We start from the raw sequence: 25,564 nt of genomic DNA, 5'->3' as shown, positions 1-25,564 counted from the left end.
CAGGCACTGCCTCACATTAACAGTCCATGCCCAGGGTAACGGGATACTGTGGGGGCACCCCTGAATGGGTCAGGGTGGATTTAAAGACCGATCCCAACCATCTGGTTGGTCCTGGGTCTTGAACCTCCTTATCACAGCATTAAACAATGTGATCAGCTGGTAAGCAGAAGACACTGTTTTAAATGGAGCCTCGTAACCTCCTTTGTTGACTTACAACTAACTACTGCTTTCATGCATTTCCACATCTAATTCTAAGTAAATTCAATCAGTAGCTTAACTGTGGCTGACCAAAAATTCTGAATGGTGGGATGTGTCTTACTACTTTCCTAAATTATTATCATCTACAGCTTTTTCACTGAACTTATTGGAGTGGCATTGGTTAGTAAAAGTATTTGGGTTTCAGGTGTACAATGCTACAGTGCATCATCTTTATATTGTACTGTGTGCTCACCACCCCAAGTCCAGTCTCCTTCCGTCACCATTTATCCCCCTTTCACCCTCTCCTACCTCCTCCCACCCCCCTTTTAATTTTACAGATGATTAATGTCTTTGGTTTATCTCTTTCCTCTTTGATACACAAAATGTTACCTAAGGAGCCAGAGGCTTCCACGTAGGGAATGGGCACGCAGCTGCAGTTTTGCTCTGGGTTTGACGCAACCCAGGTAGGCCTGGTTGGAGTTTCCTGCAACCTGAGAGCGTAAGATCCTGAGGTCCGTCCTGTCGGGTCTTGGGCGCACCTGGCTGGTCTGTGTCACCGCTCTGGCTCAGGCCCGTGCCACTGTCCACACTGTCATTGGAGAATCCCATCACTGGTAAATGTTTGTAGCAGTGAGATTGAATTGAGGTTCCTCTCTGGCTTTGTGGGGCTCAAGTTTTGTATTTTATTAGCTAATGAAAATATTAATGTTTACTGAGCACTTAGTACATGCCAGGGACTATGCTAAGTTCTTGAAATAGATTGTCTAATTTAATATTCACAATTAACTGATGGCATAAACAAGAATTCTTACTTCCATTTTTAGGTGATAAAACGAAGACTCAGAAAGGTTAAAAATTTCCCAAGCTCACAGGGCAGTAGAGTTGGAACCAGAATTTGAACAGAGGCCTGGCTGATTTGAGTCCATGAACTTGGCAGTTCAGAGCTGGGATTCTTAACCAAAGGATTAGTGGACTTTTAGGAGAGTCCTGGTACCTAGAATTACAACCACACTTTTATGGTTTCGTGCATGTACGCATTTTCCTGGTGAGAGGGTTGCTTTCGCCAGATTCTCACCGAGGCCAGAAAAGGCTGAGAAGCATTCACGTAAGAGCTTTGCATCCTGGGCGGGCTGGAGGACACGTTTTTGTAGGCAGCAAGAGTGGCTTGGCTTTTTTAAAAATTAAAGCATGTTTTGGTTTCCATTTCACCGACTATGTGTCCTATTAACTTGACCTGACACGTTTCACACCCAGTCAGTGCCTTCCTGCTTCGTTGTTTCTTTATGATGGTCATTCAAAGCCAATGCAGAACATTGTCCTCCCCAGAACCAGGTGTGACATCTCCTCTGCTGCCTGCCTTATGAAAGTGGGCGCAGAGCGGGCGCAGGCTGGAGTGAGCCTGCCCTGTGGGGAACGAACAAACGCCACCCTCGGAATGAAGTGTTCTCTGTGTCGGGAGAAAATGACGCGGGGATGAATATGATCCCCCAGGTGCCCTGATTCTCCAGCAGGTTTGGGTGTTCACACGCTGAGAGCTGCTCTGCATCACAGAAAAGCATATTCTTCCCCCCGATGTACTTGGAAAATACAGTTTCAAAGAAAAGCAGCATCTTTCTGGCCACAGCCACCGATGCTTATCTTCTTGAAGAGAGGACATCATTTCCGATTGCCCCCGTGTCCTACAAGAGCGCCATGGGCGGGGCAGGCGCTCAGGCAGCCCTGCTGACTTCCAGGCTGCTGGCCTCTCCTCTCAGAGCGGCGGTTTCAGAGCCCTGGGCCACCGCCTGCATGCATGCCCCTTACCACACACCCAGTGGGAAAGTTCCTTAGACTTCAAATGCAGAGTGTCTCCGATAAGGAGTGTACTCCTTCAAATTCTTCTGTTAACAAGAATATCTGAGGAGACAAAACTCCGACATGGGTTGAATTCCCGCTCTGGTGGGTGGCGTCTGCTGTGACAACGGCAGGCCTCTGGGTCACCGCGTGACAGTGACAGTAATAGCTGGAAGGCACTGGCTCCTTCCAACCTGTCAGGCCCTGTGCTAAGCGATGACACAGATCGTGTATGTCACCCTCACAGTGACACTCTGAAGGAGGTGTGTGATTGCCCCAGTGACTGCTTCACATTGTACAGCTGAAGTCAACTTGTCCAAGGTCAAGTACATAGAGAGGGTCAGCAGTGGAATCCTGCCTACCCAGGCGAGTGCTGTTGACCCTGTGCTGTTCTGGGAGGGTGGGCCTGTCATGTCTGTTTGGCTGCTAAGTGGTTCTCACAGACCACGCTCGGCCACCTCTGGGAACCAAGCAACCCAGACTTACAATATAAATAAATCCGTTTGGCCAGGTGACTCCTAAAATCATCTGGAGGTAAGTGATTCTTTTGCCTTTTTAAATTTTTGCGTCATGATTATAAACATAACCATCATGAGCTCACATTGGGAAAATTCTTTCTCACCTTTTACACGGGGAGGTCTAAAACATTGTTTTTATTCTGACTCAGTAAAGAATTCCCTGGAAGTCTGTATATTACATTAGGTCACATTATTCTGAATTCATTTGGCTTTTCTCTCTTCATCATTGGTTTTCTTTCCCTGTGACACTTCATCCAGCAGGAGAAATATTTCCTTCCACGGCTCAGAGTGCTTACGGGTTTCCTTAACAGTTCATTCACCGAGTAGTTCCTTGCTGAGGGCCAAGAGAAGGGACACTGTGCTGTTTGCATTAGCTTCAGGGTAGTTTTTGCAGCAAAGGAGGCAAAGTCTAGTGAACATGTTTGCTGTCCCTATGTACTTTGCAATCTCCAGTTAGAAAAACCTACACAAAAACCTGAGCATTAGCGCTGGCTGGCGTAGCTCAGTGGATTGAGTGTGGGCTGTGAACCAAAGTGTCACAGGTTTGATTCCCAGTCAGGGCATGTGCCTGGGTTGCAGGCCATGGCCCCCAGCAACCACACATTGATGTTTCTCTCTCTCTTTCTCCCTCTCTTCCCTCTCTAAAAATACATAAATAAAATCTTAAAAAAACAAACAAAAACAAAACCCAAAAAACCCCACGAGCATTAAGCACAGAGATTGGTATGTGGAAGGCTCTTATAAATGTTACTGTGAGTGGAACAGAAACAGAGTGAGGAAGAGAAAGCTGCCTGATGGGGTGAGAGAAAAAGGCAGAGATCACGCGGCCTCATCCATTTTTGCAATTGTATAAAATTAGCCCTAGACTTCATTTATTTATTCACCAATTTACTCATTCACTCATTTATTCCACAGGTATTTATTGAACATGTCTTAGGTGCACAGCATGGCTGGCGACAAGCTTTGGAGGAGATAAGATGAACTAGATACAGGCTGTGCCTCTGAGTTGGATATGATCCAGTAAAAGCGATCAGGCTTGCATCTATACATTTAATACGAGGTGATGTATGCTAAAAAAATAGGAATAAATAAAATGGTAAGAAAATAAAGGGGTGGGGAGCTCCAACTGGATAACCAAGAGGGTTCACAGAGTAGGTGACACGTACACCAGTGGAGTATAAAGATTTAAGTATACAGAGTAGAGAAATGGCATTCCTTTCAGGAGAACCAGTACGACTGGGTATCTGCAGAGCAAATGCCAGGCGTGTGGATGGCTTGGTTTGGCTGTAGCTGAGGTTATGGAGAACAATAGGCTCAGTGCCAGTGGTAGCTGGTAGGTACTCCGCCCTCTTCCTGTTTCACAGGGAGCTGAAAGGCTGGGAACTACATTTCCCAGACTCCCTTGCCAGCTAGCACTCTCTAAGGTCTGCCAAAGAGATTGGGAGGCAGGAGGAGGAGGGAAGCTATTGCACTGCTGGTTCAGGCAGGTCAGTGAGGGCTCCGGAAGTGTTGGCAGCGGTTTCAACAGCAGGAGCAGGGCAGCCCCGGCAACAGAATAGCGGGGTGTGCTCAGTTGCTCTGGGTCACCCCCTCTTGTTCCTCTAGTCTTCCAAACTTGTTCTTTCTTTCTCTCTCCCTCCCTCCCTCCCTTCCTCTCTTTCTTGTGCATTAAGTTTACTGAAGCATATTTTACATATAATAAATTGCATGCACTTAAAGTAGTGGTGAGCTCAGATGGATGTGTATTAAGTTTCCTTATTTTCAAATACCCAGAGCGATTTCTACTTTTCCTGACTGGGCTCACTGAACACAGGCAATGCTTTGGAAAGACAGGCTGTACTAAAGCTGAAGTGGGATCTGAAGGCAGGGTTAAAGTGTCATGATTTTATTTAACATACATGGATTATGTTTGTGTATAAGAAGCGCTTGCTCAGATAAAGTGCTGAGAAATAAGCAGCGTCAGTTTCCTTATCAGTGATAATAAGGATACACGGCTTCACTTCACAATGTGTCTGGCACATGCTATCCCCGCTAATGCACGACTATCATTGTAGTTACTATATTTATCGAGGACTTGCTTTATTCCTCCCCCTTTACAGCTCTTGGCTTCCTCCCTTGTCTGTGAATGTGCTGGTGGACAAGGGGCATCCTTCCTTTCCCTGGCCCCCACCCCACGGCTTCTGTAATGTTCTATGTCTCCAGTGTTCTTGGATGTGGGCGGGTGCATCAACATGTCATCAAGAGCTCATTTGCCGTGTGACAGCCCCGCCCCCACTGCTGGCACGAGTGCCACCGTTACAAGATAGCCCGAGGCGAGAGCCAGAAGAAACCAGAGAACGGCGCCCTGATGGAAACACCGGGTCCAGCTGCAAGGTCGAGCCGCAGGACACAGCGCGGGGCAGTCTTTCACCTCTCTCTGGAAGGGGCTGGGGCGGGGAGGGCAGAGGTAGGAACGCACTTTCTTATCAGTACCTTTTCAAAGGGAAAGGAGCATTTAAAATATACACCCACTAAAATATCAGTCCTTAAGGAGTGCATCAGCGAATCCTAAGGCAATCAATAGCGCAGTGCTAACCTACAGAGATGGAATAATGCCACAGGTGTATCTAGGTCTCTATCGGCAGGCCTCATTTTACAGCAACCTGTTCCGTGACCGCAATCAATGGACGGTCTTTGATAGAGTTGTCATTTATGAGTGTTGTGACCATCGGCTTCCCCAGAAAGCACGTGAGAAGCCTGTTTATAAAGCTTCAAGACTGCAAGCCATTTGTTTAGAAGAATCCTTGGCTGTTGCCTGCACCTCTCCCGATAAAGGCTGCACCACTCACCTTCGGGGGGTTTGAGAACCTGTCAACACCTGGTGTTTTGGGGGATGGGCAGGGAGGGGAGGACTCCACATGGGGGCACGAATAAGCCCTCAAAACCTGATCGACTCACTCCTAGCTAAACAAAAGAGGCCTGATGTTGTGACCTGGAGTATGGGTTCGTATCCCACCGTGTATTTCCGAAATTCCCCTCGGTCGATGTGTTTACGATGCCTTCCTGAAAAACCCAACGGATTCTTTCTAAAGCCTGTGACAGCAAGACCACGGGTGCTGTCACAGGTGTTCTCAAATCATAAGCACGCCCATTCATCTGGCCCCCAAATACAATGTCCAACTCTCAGTGTTCAGAACAACAACAACAACAACAACAACAACAAAAAGCCAAAACAGAATTTGCAATCAATATCTGGGCACGCAATGGGAATTCTGTAGCCTGAGTTTAGGGTGAGACTAAAGGAGATACAAGGGAGGTAAGCTGTTCTCCAAGGTAAGGGGCCGTGAGAGGACACAGGGACTGTGGGTGCCATGAACCCCAGCCACGCAGATGTCTTCCACGCTGCCCCCTGAAGACAGACACCCTTGCTCTTCTGCCCTCGCACGTCTTCTTCCGCTTTGTCTCCTAAGTCGGCGGATGGGACCAGAAGCATCCCCGAGTTGACTCACTGCATCCCTCCCTTGGTCACTCAAATGAGGTTGACGGTGGTAAAGCACTGAGCCCAGTTTCTGGCTCAGGGAAACACTCACTAAAACAAGCCTCTAACAGTGATAATGATAACGCTGCTGTTTGTATGGGTGTTCACAGCCAGACGAGCCCACCCCCACTCTGTAAGGGAGGAGGCAGATACAATGGGAGAATACAACCTTTGGCGTCTCTGGGCCACCCTGGCAGAAGAACAGTTGTCTTGGGCCACACATTACATACATTGTGACATGTAATCACACAAAAAAATCTCATAACGTTTTAAGTACATGTACAGTTTTGTGTTGGGCTGCATTCACAGCCGTCCTGGGCTGCCCGTGGCTGGTAGGCTACAGGTTGGACACCCCTGCTCATGTGTCTGGAAAAACGTCCCCTACAGTAATGACTTAATTTTATATCTGATAATGTCAAAATGTAAATCGTTAAAAAATACACTGAATTTCAATAAAACCTTCCTGACAGCTGGGGGTCCAGGAAAGGTACCAGTGATTCTCACGGGAAGGTTGGCAGGGAAGGGGTGGGGGTGGGTGTGTGTCCAAAATCCACATGGGAAGGATACATTTCTCAGAGGAGTGTGTGGCATTTTTTAAAAAGTTTGAGTGAGCGCTCGTGAGGGGGTAATGAAGAGCTGGAAGGAGCTGATTTAGGGGTTGGAAGACCTCATCCCCACGCTGACATAATGGCCTGTTCGATGTCCCCAGCAGGTGACATGGATTCCTCATCTGCTCTCAGAGGGCGGGGACGTGTTTTGCAGACGGTACCAAAGCTCGACCCCCAATAGTATACAAGTAAAAGAAATGTAACGGTTACCACTCGAATGAATAAATGACTGGGAAGGTCTGGAGAAATCATGTGGGCATTTAAAAGGCCAAACGCACTGGGGAGAGAGAGACCCCTCTTCTGATTATATCACACACGCTAAGCGGGAAGGTGAGCTCAAAACAGGTGAAGGAAAACCAGGCCTAGACCACACAGCGAGGAAACTGTTCCATTTATTTATAGGGGCCAGCAACCTTCTTCCTGCATCCCAACCTCTCCACCTCAGCAGGTTCTTCCGAGACCAGTTTCTGGTTTCTGGTTGCCCTCACATGGTTTCCGGGGGTGGGGGAGTGCTCAGCCCTCCCTGTGTGGACTCTCTCCGCGGCTAGTAGGTGGAGTGTGGCTAAGAAGCCGGCTGTTTGGCCAGCGGCTTGCTGAATTTAAAAATGGATTGGTGAGGCCCTGGCTGGCATAGCTCAGTGGATTGAGCTCGGGCTGTGAACCAAAGCATCGCATCGCAGGTTCGATTCCCAGTCAGGGCACATGCCTGGTTGCAGGTCACGGCCCCCAGCAACCGCACATTGATGTTTCTCTCTCTCTCTCTCTTTCTCCCTCCCTCCCCTCTCTAAAAATAAATAAATAAAATCTTTAAAAAATAAAAATGGATTGGTGAGAAGTGAAAAGGCACCATTTACAGTCGGACCATCATGCCTGCGTGAGCACATCTGGGATCAGCACAGAATTAGGGAAAGGACATAACATCAGCAGTTTGCCAGCAGTAAGGGTGGAAATCTAAGACAGAGGCCTTTCACCCTAATAGCTTTGAATCTGTGTTCCAAAGGCCAAATTCCCTGGACAAATTCCAGTAGGAGTTTCTGGAATTTACAGGGGGAGGGGAGGGGTGCAGGTTAAGGTCTTACTATTTCCTGCAGCGGCCCCAGAGTGATATTTTCTCTCTCACGAAATAATAAAAAAACTCTACAAATCCTTCGTGGAGACAGAAGCTTTAGCAGACACAGCAAATGAGGCCTACCTTTCAGAAAACAGCACTTGGCACAATGACTTCTGCTCCGCACACATCTGCCCTGCATCTGCTAGACCCGCACTGTCTTCAAAGGCGGTCTCGCCCCAGCTCAGAACAGGCGTTCGCAGAGGTTAGGCCAGCTCCCTGACACTGCCGGTGAGATGGCTTTGCTTCATCAATGAACCGGACCTCTAGATGAACTTCTGGTGAGGGCTTCCAGATATTTTTGGAGCAATTTACCATGGCTTTTTTCCCCATTCCCCATTCTTTTTTTTTTTTTAAGTGGATTTCTTTTTTTTTTTAAGATTATTTATTTATTTATTTTTAGAGAGGGAAGGGAGGGAGATAGAGAGAGAGAAACATCAATGTGCGGTTGCTGGGGGCCGTGGCCTACAACCCAGGCATGTACCCTGACTGGGAATCGAACCTGCAACACTTTGGTTTGCAGCCCGTGCTCAATCCACTGAGCTACGCCAGCCAGGGCTTTTTTCCCCCATTCTTAAGACGCTTTTCAGCTTCGCAAAACATAAAGTCATTTCAACACGTGGCCCATCGAGATTCTGGATTTTGACCTTTTTTTAAAAAAAGATTTTATGTATTTATTTTAGAGAGATGGGGAAGGGAGGGTGAAAGAGAGGGAGTGAAATATCCATGTGTGGTTGCCTGTAGCACACCCCATACTGGGGATACGGCCTGCAACCCAGGCATGTGCCCTGACTGGGAATCAAACCAGCGATGCTTTGGTTTGCAGGCCTGCGCACAGTCCACTGAGCCACACCAGCCAGGGCCTTGACCTTTTTGTGCGTGTGTGTGAAGATCATGCTGCTGCCATTTGAAATGATTACGGATGTTTACGATGAACCCTCCTCCCTCCTTTAACTCCACAGGGGACCTAAATATTTGTCCAGGAAAGAGCTCCTGCCTCGCCCCCTTTCTGTCAGTGTGCTGTGCTTGTCATTTTGCCCGTATTGCTCAGCGGCACACAACCGGTGACCAATCGGGACATGGATTTTTGAAGCCTCTGCAGCCACAGGCACAGGGCGACCCATGTCCCAAGCAGGAGGTGCTTTATCCCTGGATTGGTCTTACCAGGTAGCTGTCAACGTTTATTTTTTTCCCCGCTTGCAAATATTTTACATTACGTCGTCACAGAACGACAGCTGCCCGCACTATTTCTCAAGTCTCCTGTAACGTGGGATGCTCTGTCAATAGTGATAAATATGGTGCAGAGTGGTTTAAAATCCACAAATCCCCACATTAATATAAACCGCTGCTCATCTGGTGCCGGGCTGAGTTTCCATGGATACGAAGGGAGCGTCTGTCTCCAATACCCAGGAACCCCCCAGGGAGAGCAGACACCGTCGTCTTGAGGATCTATCTGCAAACCTGGCAAAAAGCAACAAGGATGCTGAGGAAACGGAGCCTCAGAGAGGTCAAGCGATTTGCCCAAGGTTGCACAGGCAGGTGGCAGGGCTGGTCTGACTTAGCTCCACTGCTGAGAACTTAAAGTATTTTCAGGGGTGTAAATCAGGACAGGGATGTCAAGATCTCTCTCTGCGTGCAAGAAATCCCCACCCCTCTCTTCCCAGCATCCTTGCCACTCGGTCACGTCTCCCTCTGATGCGTCACCAGCCGACGACGATCCTCACAGTGTGAACATGGATACGTACAAGTGTGATCTGGCTGTAGAGGGTGCATTCTATAGTAGTGCTGTGAGCACATGGCACCTGCAATTAAGGACTGCCTTACCTCTGGGGGCACACTTCCTCTTTCCAGATATGAGAGGACCTTTAAGTCCATTAACGAAATAACCTATGACTCTGCTGTGGGAGCTGTTCCCTCTCCGATGAGCTAAGTTGGAAGCACAGTTGCATGTGTAGGCGTGCTCAATGGAGAGTCATGACCAGAAACTCCGAGCATCCCTGCTGAGACATGTACACTCCTGCGACACAGAGCGGGTGGCATCGACTCACACGTCTGTGTGCAGGCATGTGTGCGGCCCATACCAGCGTGCAGCTGTGTGTGTGCAATTACTTTCGGAGGCACACACCTGTTTCACCTGCTGTGCAGGCAGGAATGTGCACGTGCGCAGGTGTGTGCGTGTAGGCAGGTGCACACGTGTTCTCGGTGCACGTGTGCACACACATGCCTGTTTCAACATAGGTGTGTGCGCCCACGCACACCAGTGTTTATTTATTCCACTGCACGAACCTCCCTCAGCTTCACAACAGGGAAGGCAGGCTTTCTAATCCCTTGTGTTCCCGCTCAAACTTTGATTTCCAACTCTCTAATCAACTCCACATTTAAATAACAGCCGTGGTATTACCATAATTTTTTTCCTTAAAAAATTCATTCTGCTGTTCTTGTTGCACAGCGGGAGCTGAAGGGAAGCCAATCCTTTCTGGAGCTGACAGCTCTGATTGAGGTATACGTCTGTACAAATGAATGATTTGTGTGACAAAAACTTTCGATGGAGCTTTAGTCTATAAATCTACTAATTGTTCCTCCCTGCTGTGCACCTTAGTTACCAGTGAGCTTATTAGCTGTGTGTGCAGTTGCTGAATAGGCCCACACACAGTTGTGCTGCATGATCTAATAGGTATTGTTTTAAAGAGACCTAATAGGACAATTCACAGCAGTGAGTGTTCCTTAGACATCAGTGCCCGTGAAACACGTCCCTACTTGAGCTGAGCTGGAGCCCCAGGCTGCCCCTGCACCTGGGGCTGGACCGCTGCAGTGAGCCGCAGAGGGTGGGCCTCGTCGCCAGGGCGCTGCCTGACGCAGGTGTGGCCAATTGCCGTCGTGAGAGAACGAGACCCCTGACGGCTGCTGCTCTGAGCTGGTGCTGTGTGCGTGCACATACATGTGCATGCATGCATGTGCACACATGTCGGGGGGGCCCGGCTGGATTCTCACTCTGGCGTCCGGGTGTGTGCTCCACGCGAGGGAAGCCTCCAGAGCGAGGAGGAGGGGCCGTCTCCCGCCCTCCTGGCGTTCTCAGACTTGTCCAGGGCAAGTGGAGTGTGTCCTAACCAATCAGCACCCAGCTGTGTCCTGTCTGGCGCTGGGGAGGAGGGTTCGGCTAAGTCACTCAATCACAATATGTTATCTTTTCCCCAGAAATTTCTCTGCAAATGTTTTCCTTCAAGGGAGGAAGGAAGTGTAGTGAAGGCCGCCCTATAAGAAGCTGGCGGGTTAGGTACTTCGTCTTTTAAAACACTTCCCAGTGGTTTTCCCGGGTGGGGGTGTGGGACTCCCTCGCTGCCAACTTGGAGGGTTATATCAACGTGCACTTCCAAAGGTTTTGCTCCACACTGTCCCCTAACATTTAACTTCTAAACGCAAAAAGAACACCAAGACTTAGCACATCTGAAATTATTAGTTTCTTAACAGACCATTTGTCTGGAGGTGTATAGGCTCAAAACAGCCTCTAAGGTTGCTGGAAGGGCGGCTGTCTCTGGAATACGACCAACAGAGGGCACGTGGAGGAAGACTTCACCTTGGCCTCCCGGGAACCGACACTAATGGGCTGTGGACCGGTCGGTGGGCTGCCTCGTGCGTGGTGACGCCCAGCACCCGAGAGGTTTCTCTGTGAATGGTGCCGTGAGGGCAGGCAGTATTTTATATGGGATCATGGTAAGAAAGACTGCAGCTCACAGCTCCGTAGTGCTCCAACGATCAATGAGTGAAAAAGATCCATAATGACATCCGAGCGTGCAGTTTTGGCCCACGGAGCAAAGCCACTGTGGTCATGGAAGACGTAGAGGGTCCTCTACGTGCCCTCTGTTGGTCGTATTCCAGAAACAGCTGTCCCTCCAGGTCTGCTGCAGAGTCAAACCAGACAAACGGCTTAGGAAGCACCCCGGAGCTCCCAGGCTCTGGCCTCTACTTGAGAAAGGTGCTGTGCAGACGTTTTCGTATCAAGACTTCTCGGTTGCGCCGACAGGTAGTGGGGATGTGTCCGTCCAGTGTGTGTTCCGTGGGGAGAGACGTGCACGCGCCGTGGGGACAGAGGCGATGTGTGATTTACTGAGTGGCTGGCACTGGGCCAGTGGCTGTAGCTACACTGACCCATTTCACCTGTGAGGCAGATTGTACTGGGAGAACTTTAAAGATGAGGACATTGAGGCCCACAGAGGTCGAGTGGGCTACTACTGATTCAGTGGTCAGCCAGGATTTGAGCCCAGGTCCATTCAGTGTCCATGTCTTCTGGCTTCCCCAAGCCCGTGCCATCTCTTGGTAGGGTCATCTCGATTCGTCACGGGTTAATGCTAAGAATAGCACCAGGGGTAGGAAGCAAACATGAAGAGCTCCGTTTCAGCTGCACTGGTCTCCGGGCACTTGGCTTTAGGCTAATTCAGGGCATTTGCAGAAATCGATGCACAGTCAGGCGTGAGAGCCTCTCTCCTTGGCTGCCGTTTCCACCACTTCGTCTCTCTCCACTGCTTCCAACCCCCCGTTTCTGCTGTGGAGCCCACTATCCATACTGATAAATAATAAATCATCAATCCGTTTCTACAAGGCGTCAGTCCCTCGCCTTCCTCACGACGGAGGAGCGGTTTAGCATCTGTGCTCCTGTCACACGAAGGAAGGAGGGTCACAGCGTCATCCCATAGGCCACTGGGTGTCAAACTCATTTTCCCTGGGGGGCCACAGCCTCGAGGTTGCCTTTGAAGGGCCGAAATAACTTCAGGACTGTATAAATGTAACTGCTCCTGAACTGTGAAGGAGTTGAAATGACACTCGGCCCTTGGAAGGCGACCGCGAGGCTGACGTGGCCCCCGGGGGAACATGAGTTTGACACCCCTGCCACAGGCTCCGGGGAGGCCGGCCCTCTGGGGCCTTGGAAGACTTGTTTGTGATACAGTGTTTTCTATTTGTAACTACTGCTATTGTTGGTTTCCTTTAAAATTTAGCATATTCGTTCATTTATTCATTCAGCGAATGTTTATTGAGTCTAAGTGAAAAAACTGTGCTGAGGTTTGGAGCATGAAGGTAAAAAGCTGAAGTCCCAACTCTATCAGGAATACCTCTTCATTCAGTGCGGTGACAGATGCTCTCTCCAGGAATCGTAACGGAGAAGACTGTTTGAAAGGAGACGGTGTGGGAGGAGCCCCGGGCGCCGCCTGGAGCGGGGGGGGGGGGGGGGAGACAGCTTGGAGGGCACGCGCTGGAGGGTGGGTGCGGCTCGGCGAGGGAGGAGAAGGGGCAGGGACAGTGTGCGTGACGTGCGCTGTGGGAGTGGTGGAAAGTCGGAGAGAGATGCAGAAGCCGAATGCTTCCTGACTTGTCCCGACTAGCCAGCTTGAGGCAGGTGATAAAAATGTCCTGAGCACAACAGTGAACTAAGATCAGGTTTCTACAGGTGATCATCGAGGAAGCAGGACCAGGACAGACCGGGAATGGGAAGGCTAGAAACGAGGGAGTGAAATGTCAGCCGTGGCAAAAAGCCAGGTACGAGATGGTAAGGGTTGACGGATGGCAGCGGCAGAGGGGAATGGCCCCGGAGGAGAGATTTCAGGGAAGAGCGAGCCTGGCTTGGTGATGGTTTTGCAATGGAGGAGAGCAAAAGAGTGGAAAGAATATGGGATAACCGCATGTTATTGGCTTGAACACTGGGAAGTAATTTCACCGTAAAAACGGAAGTCACTAAGTTATAAAATAAATCTATACACTCGTGTATTGCAAATATAACAAATGTAGCATGCAAAAGGGAAATACTCTTAAAAGTCTGGGACCATACACAGTTTCTGAAGCCAAGTAGGCGGGTACAAGCCCATAGTTTTCACTGTAAGAAAAATCACATTTTGGGGGTGGTATTTAAATTTAACATACAAAATGTGTGTTAAATTAGTGGCTTAATTCTTCAATGGCGAGTCAATAGACTCTGTTTTTCCTTATTTTTAAATTTAATTTTCCAAATTAATTTAAGAACATTTTTATTTCCCACCAAGAGCACAGTTTAACATGACTAATAGTATTTTATTTTTGACTTTACCTTTTAATCATTCTATAGGAATTTTTACTCTGCTATATATATATTTTTAATTTCCAAGAGCTCTTCCCTATTCTTTGAAAATTCCTAGCATTTGTTTCTTTCCCATGGACGCAATATTAATCTCATATTTCTAAGAATACAAATGATGGTTTACAGAATTCTGCGCTCTGAATTATCTTGGTTTCCTTGTGGTGTATTTTCATTTGTGTGTTCTCTCTTGTAGACATACTGGTTTCTTGCAACTGGCTAGCCATCCTTGCTTTCCATTCGTATTTACAAATGAGGCACCATGAGTACGTGGGCATGGGTGGGGTTTGCTCACCGGGGAAGAGGCCGCCACATGGGCCGAGGACAAGCAGCAGGAGGCTCAGGATGGGGAAGGAACCTGGGGTCCTAAATGCTCCAACAATACCTTTCACTCGGTCTTCTTCAGAGCATCACTCTGGACTGCAGCCTTCCCGGGGGCCTGGTGCGCCCGAGCCAGAGCTCAGAGGGCAACACGCTCGCTTCTTACGGGCTTCCCTCTGCGGAGGCACTGAGGTCTCAGCGTTCTCTACTTCACTGGGGGGGCTTCCTGTCACTGGTTGTCCACAATGTGTTGACATATGGTCTCTTGTCATCTTTTCTTTGTCCTTAGTGTCCTTGCAGGTTTAAACCTTTTACAAGGTTGGTGGGACTTGGTCAGGTAGCAGAGATAGACCTGCGGGTTCAATCCGCCATGTGGAGCTGGAAACCTTCAGCTGATTCTAGATGGTCTGTTTACCGAGATGACCAGTCTTGATGCCCTTGAGTCTTCAGTCACCTCACAGGGGTGGCTTGTAATTCCACTTTTAACTCTTAGCTTGGAACAGGTGACCTTCTCAGGCAATTTTTCTTTGTAGGGAGCCCATTGAATGATGTGGTCAGTACTGGAGAGACACCTGAGTCAGGGCAGAAAGTCGATGTACAAGATCTGTCCACAAGGTACCCAGCCCTGTACTATGGAAAACAGAGACATTTACTGAAGAAGATACAAGGTATGAGAAACAATGTACATAGGACAGTGACACCTCAGTCCCCTTCAAAGCGGACACCTTGGGACCTCACACAGTTCTCCCATTCTTCATCAGCTTCCCCATTATATTTTCCTGAATCTCACTGACAGTCTGAAATCCTTTTCAAAGGTGATTTTAGTTTTGGGAAAAGCCAGAAGTCTCAGGGCATCAAATCTGGGCTTTAGTGGGGCTGAGTCAACTGGGTGATTTGATGTTTCACCAAAAAACTCTGCACCAGATGTGATACAGGAATGGGTACTTCATTGTGATGAAGCTGCCAATCAACAGTTGCCTGTAGCTGTGGCCTTCTGAATCATCAGAATAGTTTCTGTGGAGGAATGTTCAAGCTTAACACAAAGCCTGATGCAGATTCGTTGCTCTACTCGCTCACTTTGAATGTGACAGCCACACAGTACACACGCTCACTCAACAGTATCTACCACCTCCACTGAGGAGTACAGCGAAGTCATCATTGTTCACACATGTACATTCCAGTCCCCTCTCCTTGGCTGCCAGGTTACGTCAGTGTTGTGTAAACCATTCTCATTATACTAACAATGGCTGGAATTTTTCTGGACAGACCTTGTACATCCTCTGCCTCAGTCTTTCCTTTTGGGATACATACTACTGTTGGTTTCTATTGTACAAGAATGCTGTGCAGACAGAACAAGATACTGTAGGTGAATAATGCTCCGAGATCTTAAGGAGAATGATCAGTCAACAAACTCAAGGTTCTTTCCTCCTGCTAGACCAAGTGCCTCATTTGACGGCTGAAGAAATGAACATGCGGAGAGGGTAAGTGACTTGCTCAGTGACACACAGCTAATTAACTGGAGGCCCAATCAGGACTAAGGGCCACATTTCCTGCCTCTGGCTAGTGCTATTTCCACTCTGTGAACTGACCTCGGTAGCCCCAGGAATGTTCTGGTAGTGATGCATTTTTTCCCTTGGACACTGAATGTCATTTCTGAAATACTTTGACTTACAGAATGCTGTGACTCTGAACTTTAAGAGCCAATTCTTATGTCATCCAAAAGGCATTCGCAGCTCTTTCTGCTTTCTTAATCTCTGAATGATGAAACTCCCCATGCTTTGCTTTGGAATTGAAATGCAAGGAGAAACTTTATCTTATTAGCGCTTCACGCTGCTCGAACACTGAAAAGGGGCCGGCCTGCCAACTGTGCTTCCTACCATTGGCGGCCACCTCCCTGCTGAGACCCACGCTCAGTGTGACAGTGTCTGGTGACATGCAGGTCTGCTCAACATCCCGCTCCCCAGCGCACCCTTGGAACAGCCACCCCATCAGGACACCAGACGCAAGACAGCTTTGGAAGGAATGCGCCCAACTGGAGGTGGTGCTGTCAGTGAGTGACTCTGGACTTGAGATAACCTTCCAGAAACGGATGAATCTGGTCTGCGGGCTGAGTTACCACACTTCAGGAAGACAAGTTCCCTCCAGGAGGCCGGTGTGCGTCAAGTCCAAGCTGGGTGTCGCAAGGGACAATATATCTGCGGTCTAAATCGATCAACCCTGTCCCAGGCTGTTCGTGAGCCTGCAGATGCTCGCACTCCCTGGCAGAGGCACCAGACACACAAGACAGGAAGGGCCGGGAGTCTGGCCCCGTGTGGGCTTTCTCGGACGGACAAGTGTTTTCAATCCAGGAGGGATGTTATCATGGAAAAGCCGATGGCTTGTCGACTAGATAGGTGCCATCCGGGTCACTCGATGATCAAGGCATGTGCTGATTGCAGAGATCTTGGCTCTTCAGAACAGCTGTCCCTCTGTGGAAGCTGTCATTTGAGCTGGTGAGCTGCAGGGCTCGGAAACGAGGAGGCGACGTTGCTTCGGGGACCTGGCACGTTAGGAGACATGGAGCCGATGGTGGGGAGCAGTGTCACAATCTGCAAACGCATCCTTTTGTGCAGGAAGTCGTCCTCCGTGGCTGAGCTATTTCCTGCAGAAGGGGTGCCAGTGGGCTGTGCAGTCGTAAAGGGCTGGCCGGCTCTGTGTCTGACACGGGGGAATATGCTCACAAATCAAAGCCGTCATCTTGCCAGGGCTAATGTGAGTTTTATGGGCACCAAGGGAGACCATGCTCGTTGCTGGTTCCAGCCAGCATACTATCCACAGCTGGGAGGGGCTACTCTGACGCAAGTCAAAAAAAAGCAGATGTGGCTGCTCACTCTTGCCCTCCCTCGTAACCGGTGGAAGGCTTTTTCTGGATGTATTTATTTCTGGATGCACCAGTGTATTTTACAGTCGCACAAAACCTGGAAGCTGCTGCTTTGCAAGTGTAGCAAAGCGCAGCTGCACATTTGAAATGAAGTGATGTTCACACCAGCCTTACCCTTTTCTCAGTTGTCTCGACTCAGGTTCAAAATCCAGTTTCCTGGAAAAGTCCTGAAGACACAGTGTTTTGTCCTCGTGTTCATGCTGTGGTCCGAGCCAGCCTAAGGGCTCTTCGACTTCTGAATACAGATGCTCTGAATGCTTCACGAATTGCTCCCTAAATAATAAACATGGAACTTAAAACACGTAAGAGCGAATGTCACTTCTGGCCTAATTTTGATAGGCTGTGTCTTTAGCAATGAAGAATCCCCAGAGAGGTTCATACTGAGTTCCTCCAGTAAGAGAAAGTGGCTCATTCCAGAAATTCCACAGTCTCTGAATGAACCCTGGGAGTCTCTTGCAGGATCCGTGCACAGTGTGTCCCTGGAGTCTGCCTCGTGGCTGCAGGGATGGCTGTGAATGATGACTTTTTCCTGGGCTGCAGTCTCAGCTGTGCTGAGACAATTATTTTTGTCTCATAAGTGCACTTGGAAGAGGACAAGCATTTCCCCCCACTGACCTATCTGTGGCTTCTCTGCCAAGGGACCGTAGTTTGGTAGCCACAGCAGCGGAGACTGTGTCCTCTGGTGAAGATCATTAGGACATTCAGGAACTCACTCTTTGGTCCACTCACGGACGCCTCCACCCCTGACTCTACTGAAGAGGTGTGGGCCGCGGAGAAGGAGGGGGCAGCCCCTCCAACCCCCGGGCTTTGCTCCCTGCCCACTGCCCATCATACAGTGGATAGGAAGGGGAACCAGTTCCGTGGCTCTTGACCCCATCACCCATTTTGAGACCATAAAAAGGAGAGACAAGGAGAGGAAGGTGGGGAGAGTGATCAGGAGATTATCTGTGGTTGGGGGAAAAAGGGAGACAACTGTAATCAAATAACACAAAAAATTAAAAAAAAAGATTCTCTGTGGAGAGAGCACTGTCATGCTGAACCCACCCCTCTACCCAAAGGGGTGGGGAAGGGCTCCCTCCCAGGCCCACAGCCAGTGTGGGAACCCCGGGGGTCCTGAACTATGTTTCCTGGAGGTGACACTCAGGGAGAGCTGACTCCAGCCTTAGAAAAGCTAAGGCAGAGAGACTGCAGACTCAGGTCGCCTTCCGGCCTGGTGTCTGGAGCGAGGCGGAGGCAGGGAGGGGGTGAGGGTGCAGGGGCCAGAGAACAGCTGCCATATTGGAGAGGGCTGTCAGGGCAGGTGATGGGCGAGAGCCTGGAGCTGGCCACGCGGGACAGAGAGCAGGACTGGGCTCCACCTGGGCCCTGCCCAAAGGCCCTCCTGGAGGGTGAGGCCCTTCAGTGGACAGAGGCTGCAGACAGACTGCTGGACACCCAGGGGCTGCACGGGGCCTGGTGGGTCAGCCCCAGAGACCCGTCTGTCCTGAGTCACGGGAATTGCTGCAAGGGACAGGTCCTGCGGAAAAAAAGTTCTGCAGTCTGTGCTTGGGACCTAAAGGGACTCTTGGAGCTGTCAGCTACCTAACGGTGAGCAGAAAATTCTTGCTGGAATTTCTATCCGGGGGCTGGGGAATATCATGGCCACTCAGCACAGGCACGGCGGTGCAGCACACATAGAAAAGCGTTTGAATACATCACAAATGGTATTTGCTCAATACATGAGATACATTTCGTGTCTCTCAAGGATCAGCAATGATAGGAAGTTAGCAAAAGAAGGTTCTCAGAGGAATCCCATACACATTTCATTTCAATGGCCGAGTTTCAGCAATCATTCATGTGCACCGCTTCCGTCTGTAAACCCTGAAGACTGGGCCTTCTTCTTGCCAGACCCATCATGCCAGGGGACCCCCACCGTGTCCTGCTGCAGGTCTGGGACGCCCTGACTCTGTCCCACCTTCAGGTCTCCTTCCAGCACCCAGCCCCTCCCCCCTCCATCCCTTCCCTTTGCGTCTCCTCAGCACCTTTCTCTAGCTCCTCTCTGGAATCTCCAGCACCCAGGGCTGTTCGGTCAGCTGTGTGTTCCTTTGATCCTAAGGACCTTTCCCCCCTGCTGAAGCAAAGCCAACACCCACAGCAGCCCGGGGCTGGGGAATCGGAGGGCAGAGTGAGCTTTTGGTGCCATCAGGCAGGCAGGTAGCGACAGGTGAGTGACATCTGGGCATCAGTACAAATGACGCCGTGCGCCGTGTGGCTTGGGGCTGCCGTGTGAGGTTACAGAAGGTGGAACGTCACAAACGTTGCAGATGGGTATGAAGAATGTCTTTCTCTCAAATGTCAGACTCACTACAAGCCTGGATTTCCTTTGCTGTGTGCATGCCTTTCCGGGGAGCAGAAGATGATCCTAATTTCATGCCAAGTTTTCCCATCTTCACTCCAAAGACAATCTGTTCCACACTCTCCCCCTCCTCCTCCCCCCTCCTCCCCGAGTGCTGAGATGCTTTTACATGGGCTTGACCGACACACACCAATAGTCTCTGCCAGGAAAGAAAGAACAGGATGAATGAGAGCTCAAGTGGGAGCTAGGCACATTTTTGATCTTTCAGAGGTTTAGAGAAATGGAGGCAAAGAACACACACAAATGAAACGAGAAGGGAGTGAGCGGCTGTGTTCATTTTCTCTACTAGTTCACCTTTGAGCACCGAGTACGTAAGTTCGGGGCTCGGGGCCAATGACCCCTCGGAGCTCCAGCTCTACCCGCCCCCACCTTGTGGCCTTGGACCAGAATAAATCTCTCTGTGCCTCCGTTTCTGCATCAGTAACTCTTATCCATGAGGATAAGAATAATATTGACCAAAGAGTTCTCGTGATTTAATACAGTAAATAGCTTTAAAGGGTGCCTGGTGCATAGTTCATGTTGCACATTTGTTAGCTACTGTAATTTCCTCATTTTCTAGTCATTTCTTTGGTCTGTGGAAATGTGAGGTGGGAAAAGATAATGTGGAGAAAAATCAGGTCCCCCCTCCAGTGGGTTATTTATTTGTGATTTGTAGCACTATTGTACCTCGACTACACTGATTTCTTCAGGCACCTTTGTTTTAGATAGCATTAGAGAGCTGGTTACAACAATATTGATGAAAAGTTGACTTTTTTCACCCATTTATCCATGCGCCTATGATTGTTCATTGATCGACCCTTTATCCGAGCTAGGGTGCAAGGCAATTCACAGACCTGTAGAGAGCGGAGACTCTTCCCCTGAAGGCATCTACAGTCATTTGGTTAATGGTCTAAACCGCTGACACGTAATCAGAACGATTATGTTTGGACTAGGCTGTTAAATCCCCATAGATAAAACAAATCACCGATAAATGGCCCAGAAAAAGATACATTGTGAAAAAATTCGGTTGCTGCAGGACCGGTGTTTCTGGCGGTCTGCATGTACGCGGCCCGTCTTCCGACCACGGATGCGATCGCATCCCCGTTGTCTCTGGGACCCCCAGCTCCTTCCTTTGAAACTACCTGGCGTTTTCCCCTCTGCTGTGACCAGGGGCAGCCAAACGCTGGCAGCCCATCCTAGGCAAACCCAGCCTGCGGATCACACATCACACGGACACCGACCGTGCTGTTCCACGTCATCTCTGGGCGTCTTTCAACCCACACGCGGTGCCTTTTCGTTTGCTGTCTGGGCTCTACGGAGCTGTCTGAAGTATGCAGTCACTTTTCAAAAATAAGGGATCGAACGGAAGACCCGTTTTCTCCTGCATGTTAAAAAATCAGTGCGTTGCAAGGAAAATAATGCCTCTTTGACTTGGTCCTTCTCATGGGCTCAGAGAAGGCTCATGCCTTCAGGGGCTGTGAACCGCCAGCAAACTTTACCAGGCTTCCAGCGTCCTCCACACCGGCCACTAGTGGTGTTACAGCTGGTGGCGATGGAAGACCTCCAATGCCTGGAAGTGCTACGGGACAATCTTGTCCTCCGAAAAGAGAACTTACTCTTTGATCTGAATCAGCCGCTTACTCTTCTGGACCACAGTTTTCCCATGGTAAGAGCAAGAAGTTCACCACAGTAAAAATGAAATGACCTTCCAGGTTCTTCCATCCCCGAACGACTGGGATTCTGAGTCTGCGACCTCCCACGTGGAGCCACGAGCCACGTGGAGCCACGAGCCACGTGGAGCCACGAGCCACGTGTGGCTCCCAGCACTCGCCACGTGGCTAGTGCCACTGAGATGTGCTGTACGTGTGAGCTACTCACCACATTTTGAGTTAGTACAGAAACACTCACCACATTTTGAGTTAGTACAGAAAATGTAAAATATTTTGGATATATCAGGTTCAAAATATTATCAGAATGAACGTCACCCATTTTTTAGTGTGGCCATAGAAAACTTAACACTGCTTTTATGGCTCGCATTATTAACATTGGACGGCCCCACTCTGAATCCTTCAAAATAAAGGGATCGAAACCCATCTTTAAGGACTTTAATGCTAAATGGTCAGCGTTTCAACATTGTGGTCCTTATGCCTCTAAAAGTCAAGTTAAAGTACTTACCCGCCCCAAACTAATACACCTTCGGGGGCAGATATCTGTCACCAAGTTCTTCTTCGTTGTGCTCTTTGCCCAGGTCCCGAGAGAGCCCCGTGGTCACAGCCCTCCACGGTCCGCCCCTCCGGCATTCGTATCATGACCGATGATCAGGTAATGATCCACCCAAAGGTTGAGAGCGATTGTTTCTGGGAAAGGGGGTACTGAGTGCTCTTTGAATTTTTAGAATTCTTTCTTTCATCTCTCAATCTTCTAGCAGTGAGGACCATTATGTTCTCTTCTCTCATTAGAAAAATGCATCTCTCTACATTTCTGCACGAATGATTTTATAAATTGTCTAAGCATTACAACTATGTTTTTAAAAAGGCCACCTTAAAAGGAAATGCCCCAAAATGCTTTCATCAGCTTTTCTATAGTGAACCAGTTATTTCTACAAAAGACACCTCCTTATTTCAAAATTGCAATATCCACCCACCCTTTTAACCTGCAACCTATGTCAATTTGCAGGTTGATTTTCATAGAACTCCTGAGGCTGTTATCTCTACTGTATTAGGCCGAGGAGTAAATGCTCCAGGTTTTTGCTTCAATCTTACAGTGATAACAGCTACTTTAATATTTTTGTAACTAACATCAAGCATAACGGTGTTGAGTTAGAGCCCACGCAGGAGACGGGGAGGAAGCCCCAAAGGTGTTCTGCTATGCCACGTGTGCGGGGTGCGGTTGTGCTGGGAAAATGCCCATCGGAATGGGGTGCCACTTACACCTGGGTTCTGCTGCCACAGGGCAGAGCCCCTCCTGCAGGCAGCCCAGACCAGCACACTCAGGAGTGCACACACACATGCACACACGTACACACGCACACACACAGGGGGAGGGGTGCTGTGCCCCACCCCAGCCCCAGTGAGCACCCCCTTGCAGCTGCTTCTCTCATCTGCTCTCCATTCTCGAGGCCAGACCCACCGCCCTACCTGCTCCAGGTAGCACAAGGTGTGTGCAGAGCTGGTGTCTGTGTGTGGACAGGCAGGGCAGAAGCAGGTGTGCTGTCTGCCCCGCTGGCTCTGGAAAGAGCTGGGCTTCTAAAGGCCTAACAGGTGTAATTGTTTAACCTGGCAATTTTTTTTTGTATTCTTCAGGAAATGAGTCTTTTTCCAACTCCCACAAGGCAACAAACAGCCCTTCTGAATGGGGCACGACTGAGCGCAGACTTACTGTTGGTAGAAAAGATGACTTCTCCCTCCTGCGGGGCGGGGTCTGTGTCCTGGACCACCTGCAGGGCTCCCACTGTCCGGACGGCAGGGTCCAAAGTGACCGAGCTTTCGTTCACGGTCGTGTCGCTTGCGCCTGTGATCTGGTTGGTGGGGGGGCCTCCCAGCGATCCCTCAAAGTCGGTGGGCAGGTCATCCATGCAGTCGGCGTTGGGCTGGCGGGGCAGAAAAGGGTCTGTTCTCAGTGGGTGTCACGAGGTTAGGGCGGAGTGTCTACAGCCTAAACACTCTGTCTGATGGAAACCCACGTTCTTTACTGCTTTCTTCCTGACGCATTTCATTATAAACATTCCCCATAAAGCTCTGTAATGAACATAAAAATGGCTTCCAAAACTTCCTTTCCAAAGGCTCCATGTAGATGTAGATAGAAGGTTTTAATTCCAGGAGTAGCAACATCCATACGGCCATGCAATTACTGGGAGTAATAACACGATATTTATTTATAATGACAGCCCTTCCTTATACAGAGGGTTTATTCCTTGCCTAGGAAGTAAGTAGCTCACAGCCTGATAATGACCCCTAGTGACCCGCAGTGACCCTCAGTGACCCGTGAATTATTTCAAATACACCGATGACATGAGAGGGGGACAGAGTCTGACTCACTGTGAATTGCTCATCAGATACACACACACAAACACACACGTAAAGCACAGGGCGAGGCTAGTTTTTTGAGGTTGTTGTTAAATGTGAGCCAAAGACCAGCTATTAAAAAAAAAGCCCTATTTTCTTAACAGGCCCATGATCAGACATTTGTCAAATCCTCTGCGTAGAAATCTCAGAATCCTAGCACTGGGGTGCGACCATCGCGTGGAACTGCCCACTGACTGCAGGACTCTTCCCCCCGCCCCGCCCCGTCCCCCAACATCCACTTGAACGTAGAAATGGGAGCTCTCTGCTCTGTAAGGCAGCCTGTGTTGCTCAGTTTCATTAGACGGCTCCGTCACTGGGCAATGTGGCAAGTGTTACTCGTTGGCCTTAGTTCTGCTGTTTGAAGTGACATTGAATATATTTAAACTTCTGCATAAGCAACTTTTTAAATGACTTTCAGTTGTCATACCTCTAACCGAAACTCATAAAAGAGGTGGTATGGGAGAGAGACCGGTTTGAAAAATACTACAGATAGCTATTAATTAATTATTGCTACTTTTGGCTCTGGTGTGAACATCAGCATCGCCTGGAACAACAGTGAAATGGTTTTGCACTCCCGATGGAGAAAGACCAGGGTGGGCAGGAGGTGGGAGTCCTCTGGGCCGACACTGGCGATGTTGCGGTAAAGGCTCATGGAGAGAGCAACTCTGCGGCTCCCAGACTCACCGGGAGCACAAAGCAAGATGTTCCAGCCGCTGCACTCTGGTCTTTGTTTTCTGCTCTTGACCCAGCCTCCCGAGCCCCTCACCGGTGTTTCCGATGGTCAGCTGGGAAGCACCATCACCCCACTGAAAGCTCAAGTTCAGCTCGTTCCCTTTTTTTTTTTCCCCTGTATTCTCTTTTTGTTTTGCTTTTTTGTCCCTATTGGAAGTGAGTCACTTCACTGAAACTCAGGTTGTCGAAAGTTGATTCACTGAGTGACCGATCCGCCACATTTACTGACTGCGATGTTGGCTGTGAGCAGGTCCATAATGAACATCTCTCCTCCCCTTGAGGGGGTCCCGATCTCCCCGTCGTTTCCTCCCCAGTGGAGCCCACTCTGCACTTCTCTGGCCCCGCCTGCGGGCTGTGGGGACACACCCACCGCCACACACTCCCCGTCTCAGAGCTTTAGCTCCTGCCGTTCTCCTACTCAGGGCAGCGCCTGCCCTAGGCACCCACTGTCAGGTCTCACCCCAGCCCTCCTGCTGAGCCCCTGCTCACCCCTCTCCTGTCGCCCTGTCTACGTGGTGTCGTCGCCCAGGTAGTCATCCTCAGCACCGTAACACCTGACTCACACTTCCCCCACGCTCTTAGGGTCATTGGTCACTGCACGTGTCTCACTCCACTGGTCTGCACTCTAAAGAGAATGCTGGTTTTATTGAGATATAATTAACATGTGATATTATATTGGCTCAAGATGTACCACGTGATGATTTGATGTACACATGTATCACCAAATGCTCACCACAACGAGTCTGGTCAACACCCATCACCTCACGTGGTTACACTTTGTTCTAGTGATGAGAACTTTTTCACATGCACGAAACAGTATTATTAACGAGTCGCCATGGTGCACATTATATTTCCAGAACATAGTTATCTTATCATTTGATGTTGGTACCTTTTGACACCTTCACACATTTTGCCCACCCCCCCACCCCCTGCCTCTGGCAACCACCTGTCTGTTCTCTGTCTCTGTGAGCTCAGGTTTTTAGATGGCACGTGTACGTGAGACACGGCTTTTTAAAGTGACTCGACTGCACAGTACCTTACATTGCTCCTGAATTCCAAGACTCCACATAGTGCCTGACAACTATTAAGTGGTCGGTGAACACTGATTTGAACATTTTATCTGAGTCTCAGGTTACTTCTCCGAAGACTTGAGGACATAAGACTCTGGTCTAGACTAAGGGAGGATGTGAGAAAATACTTCAAAAACTGGCAAGTTCCGTGCCAAGGTGAGGCACATTATTGATGGGGAGCAGAATAAGCCACCACAAAAT

The 25,564-nt window shown here is 49.3% G+C and overlaps 1 protein-coding gene across 1 annotated transcript in view; it reads right to left on the bottom strand.

Moving 5' to 3' along the window:
• Positions 1-25,564, bottom strand: part of RNF150 (ring finger protein 150) — a 165,515-nt gene that overhangs the window by 5,110 nt on the left and 134,841 nt on the right. The window contains exon 6 of the mRNA XM_045830975.1: positions 22,876-23,086. Coding sequence (XP_045686931.1) covers positions 22,876-23,086 — 211 coding nt within the window. The remainder of the gene's footprint in view (positions 1-22,875; positions 23,087-25,564) is intronic.

The sequence above is a fragment of the Phyllostomus hastatus genome, unplaced genomic scaffold (assembly GCF_019186645.2).
Source record: "Phyllostomus hastatus isolate PE091 unplaced genomic scaffold, TTU_PhHast_1.1 phas_contig_159, whole genome shotgun sequence".
In the NCBI taxonomy this organism is placed as follows: Eukaryota; Metazoa; Chordata; class Mammalia; order Chiroptera; family Phyllostomidae; genus Phyllostomus; species Phyllostomus hastatus.
The sequence above is the reverse complement of the archived record's forward strand: the minus strand, read 5'-3'. Positions and strand labels throughout refer to the sequence as shown.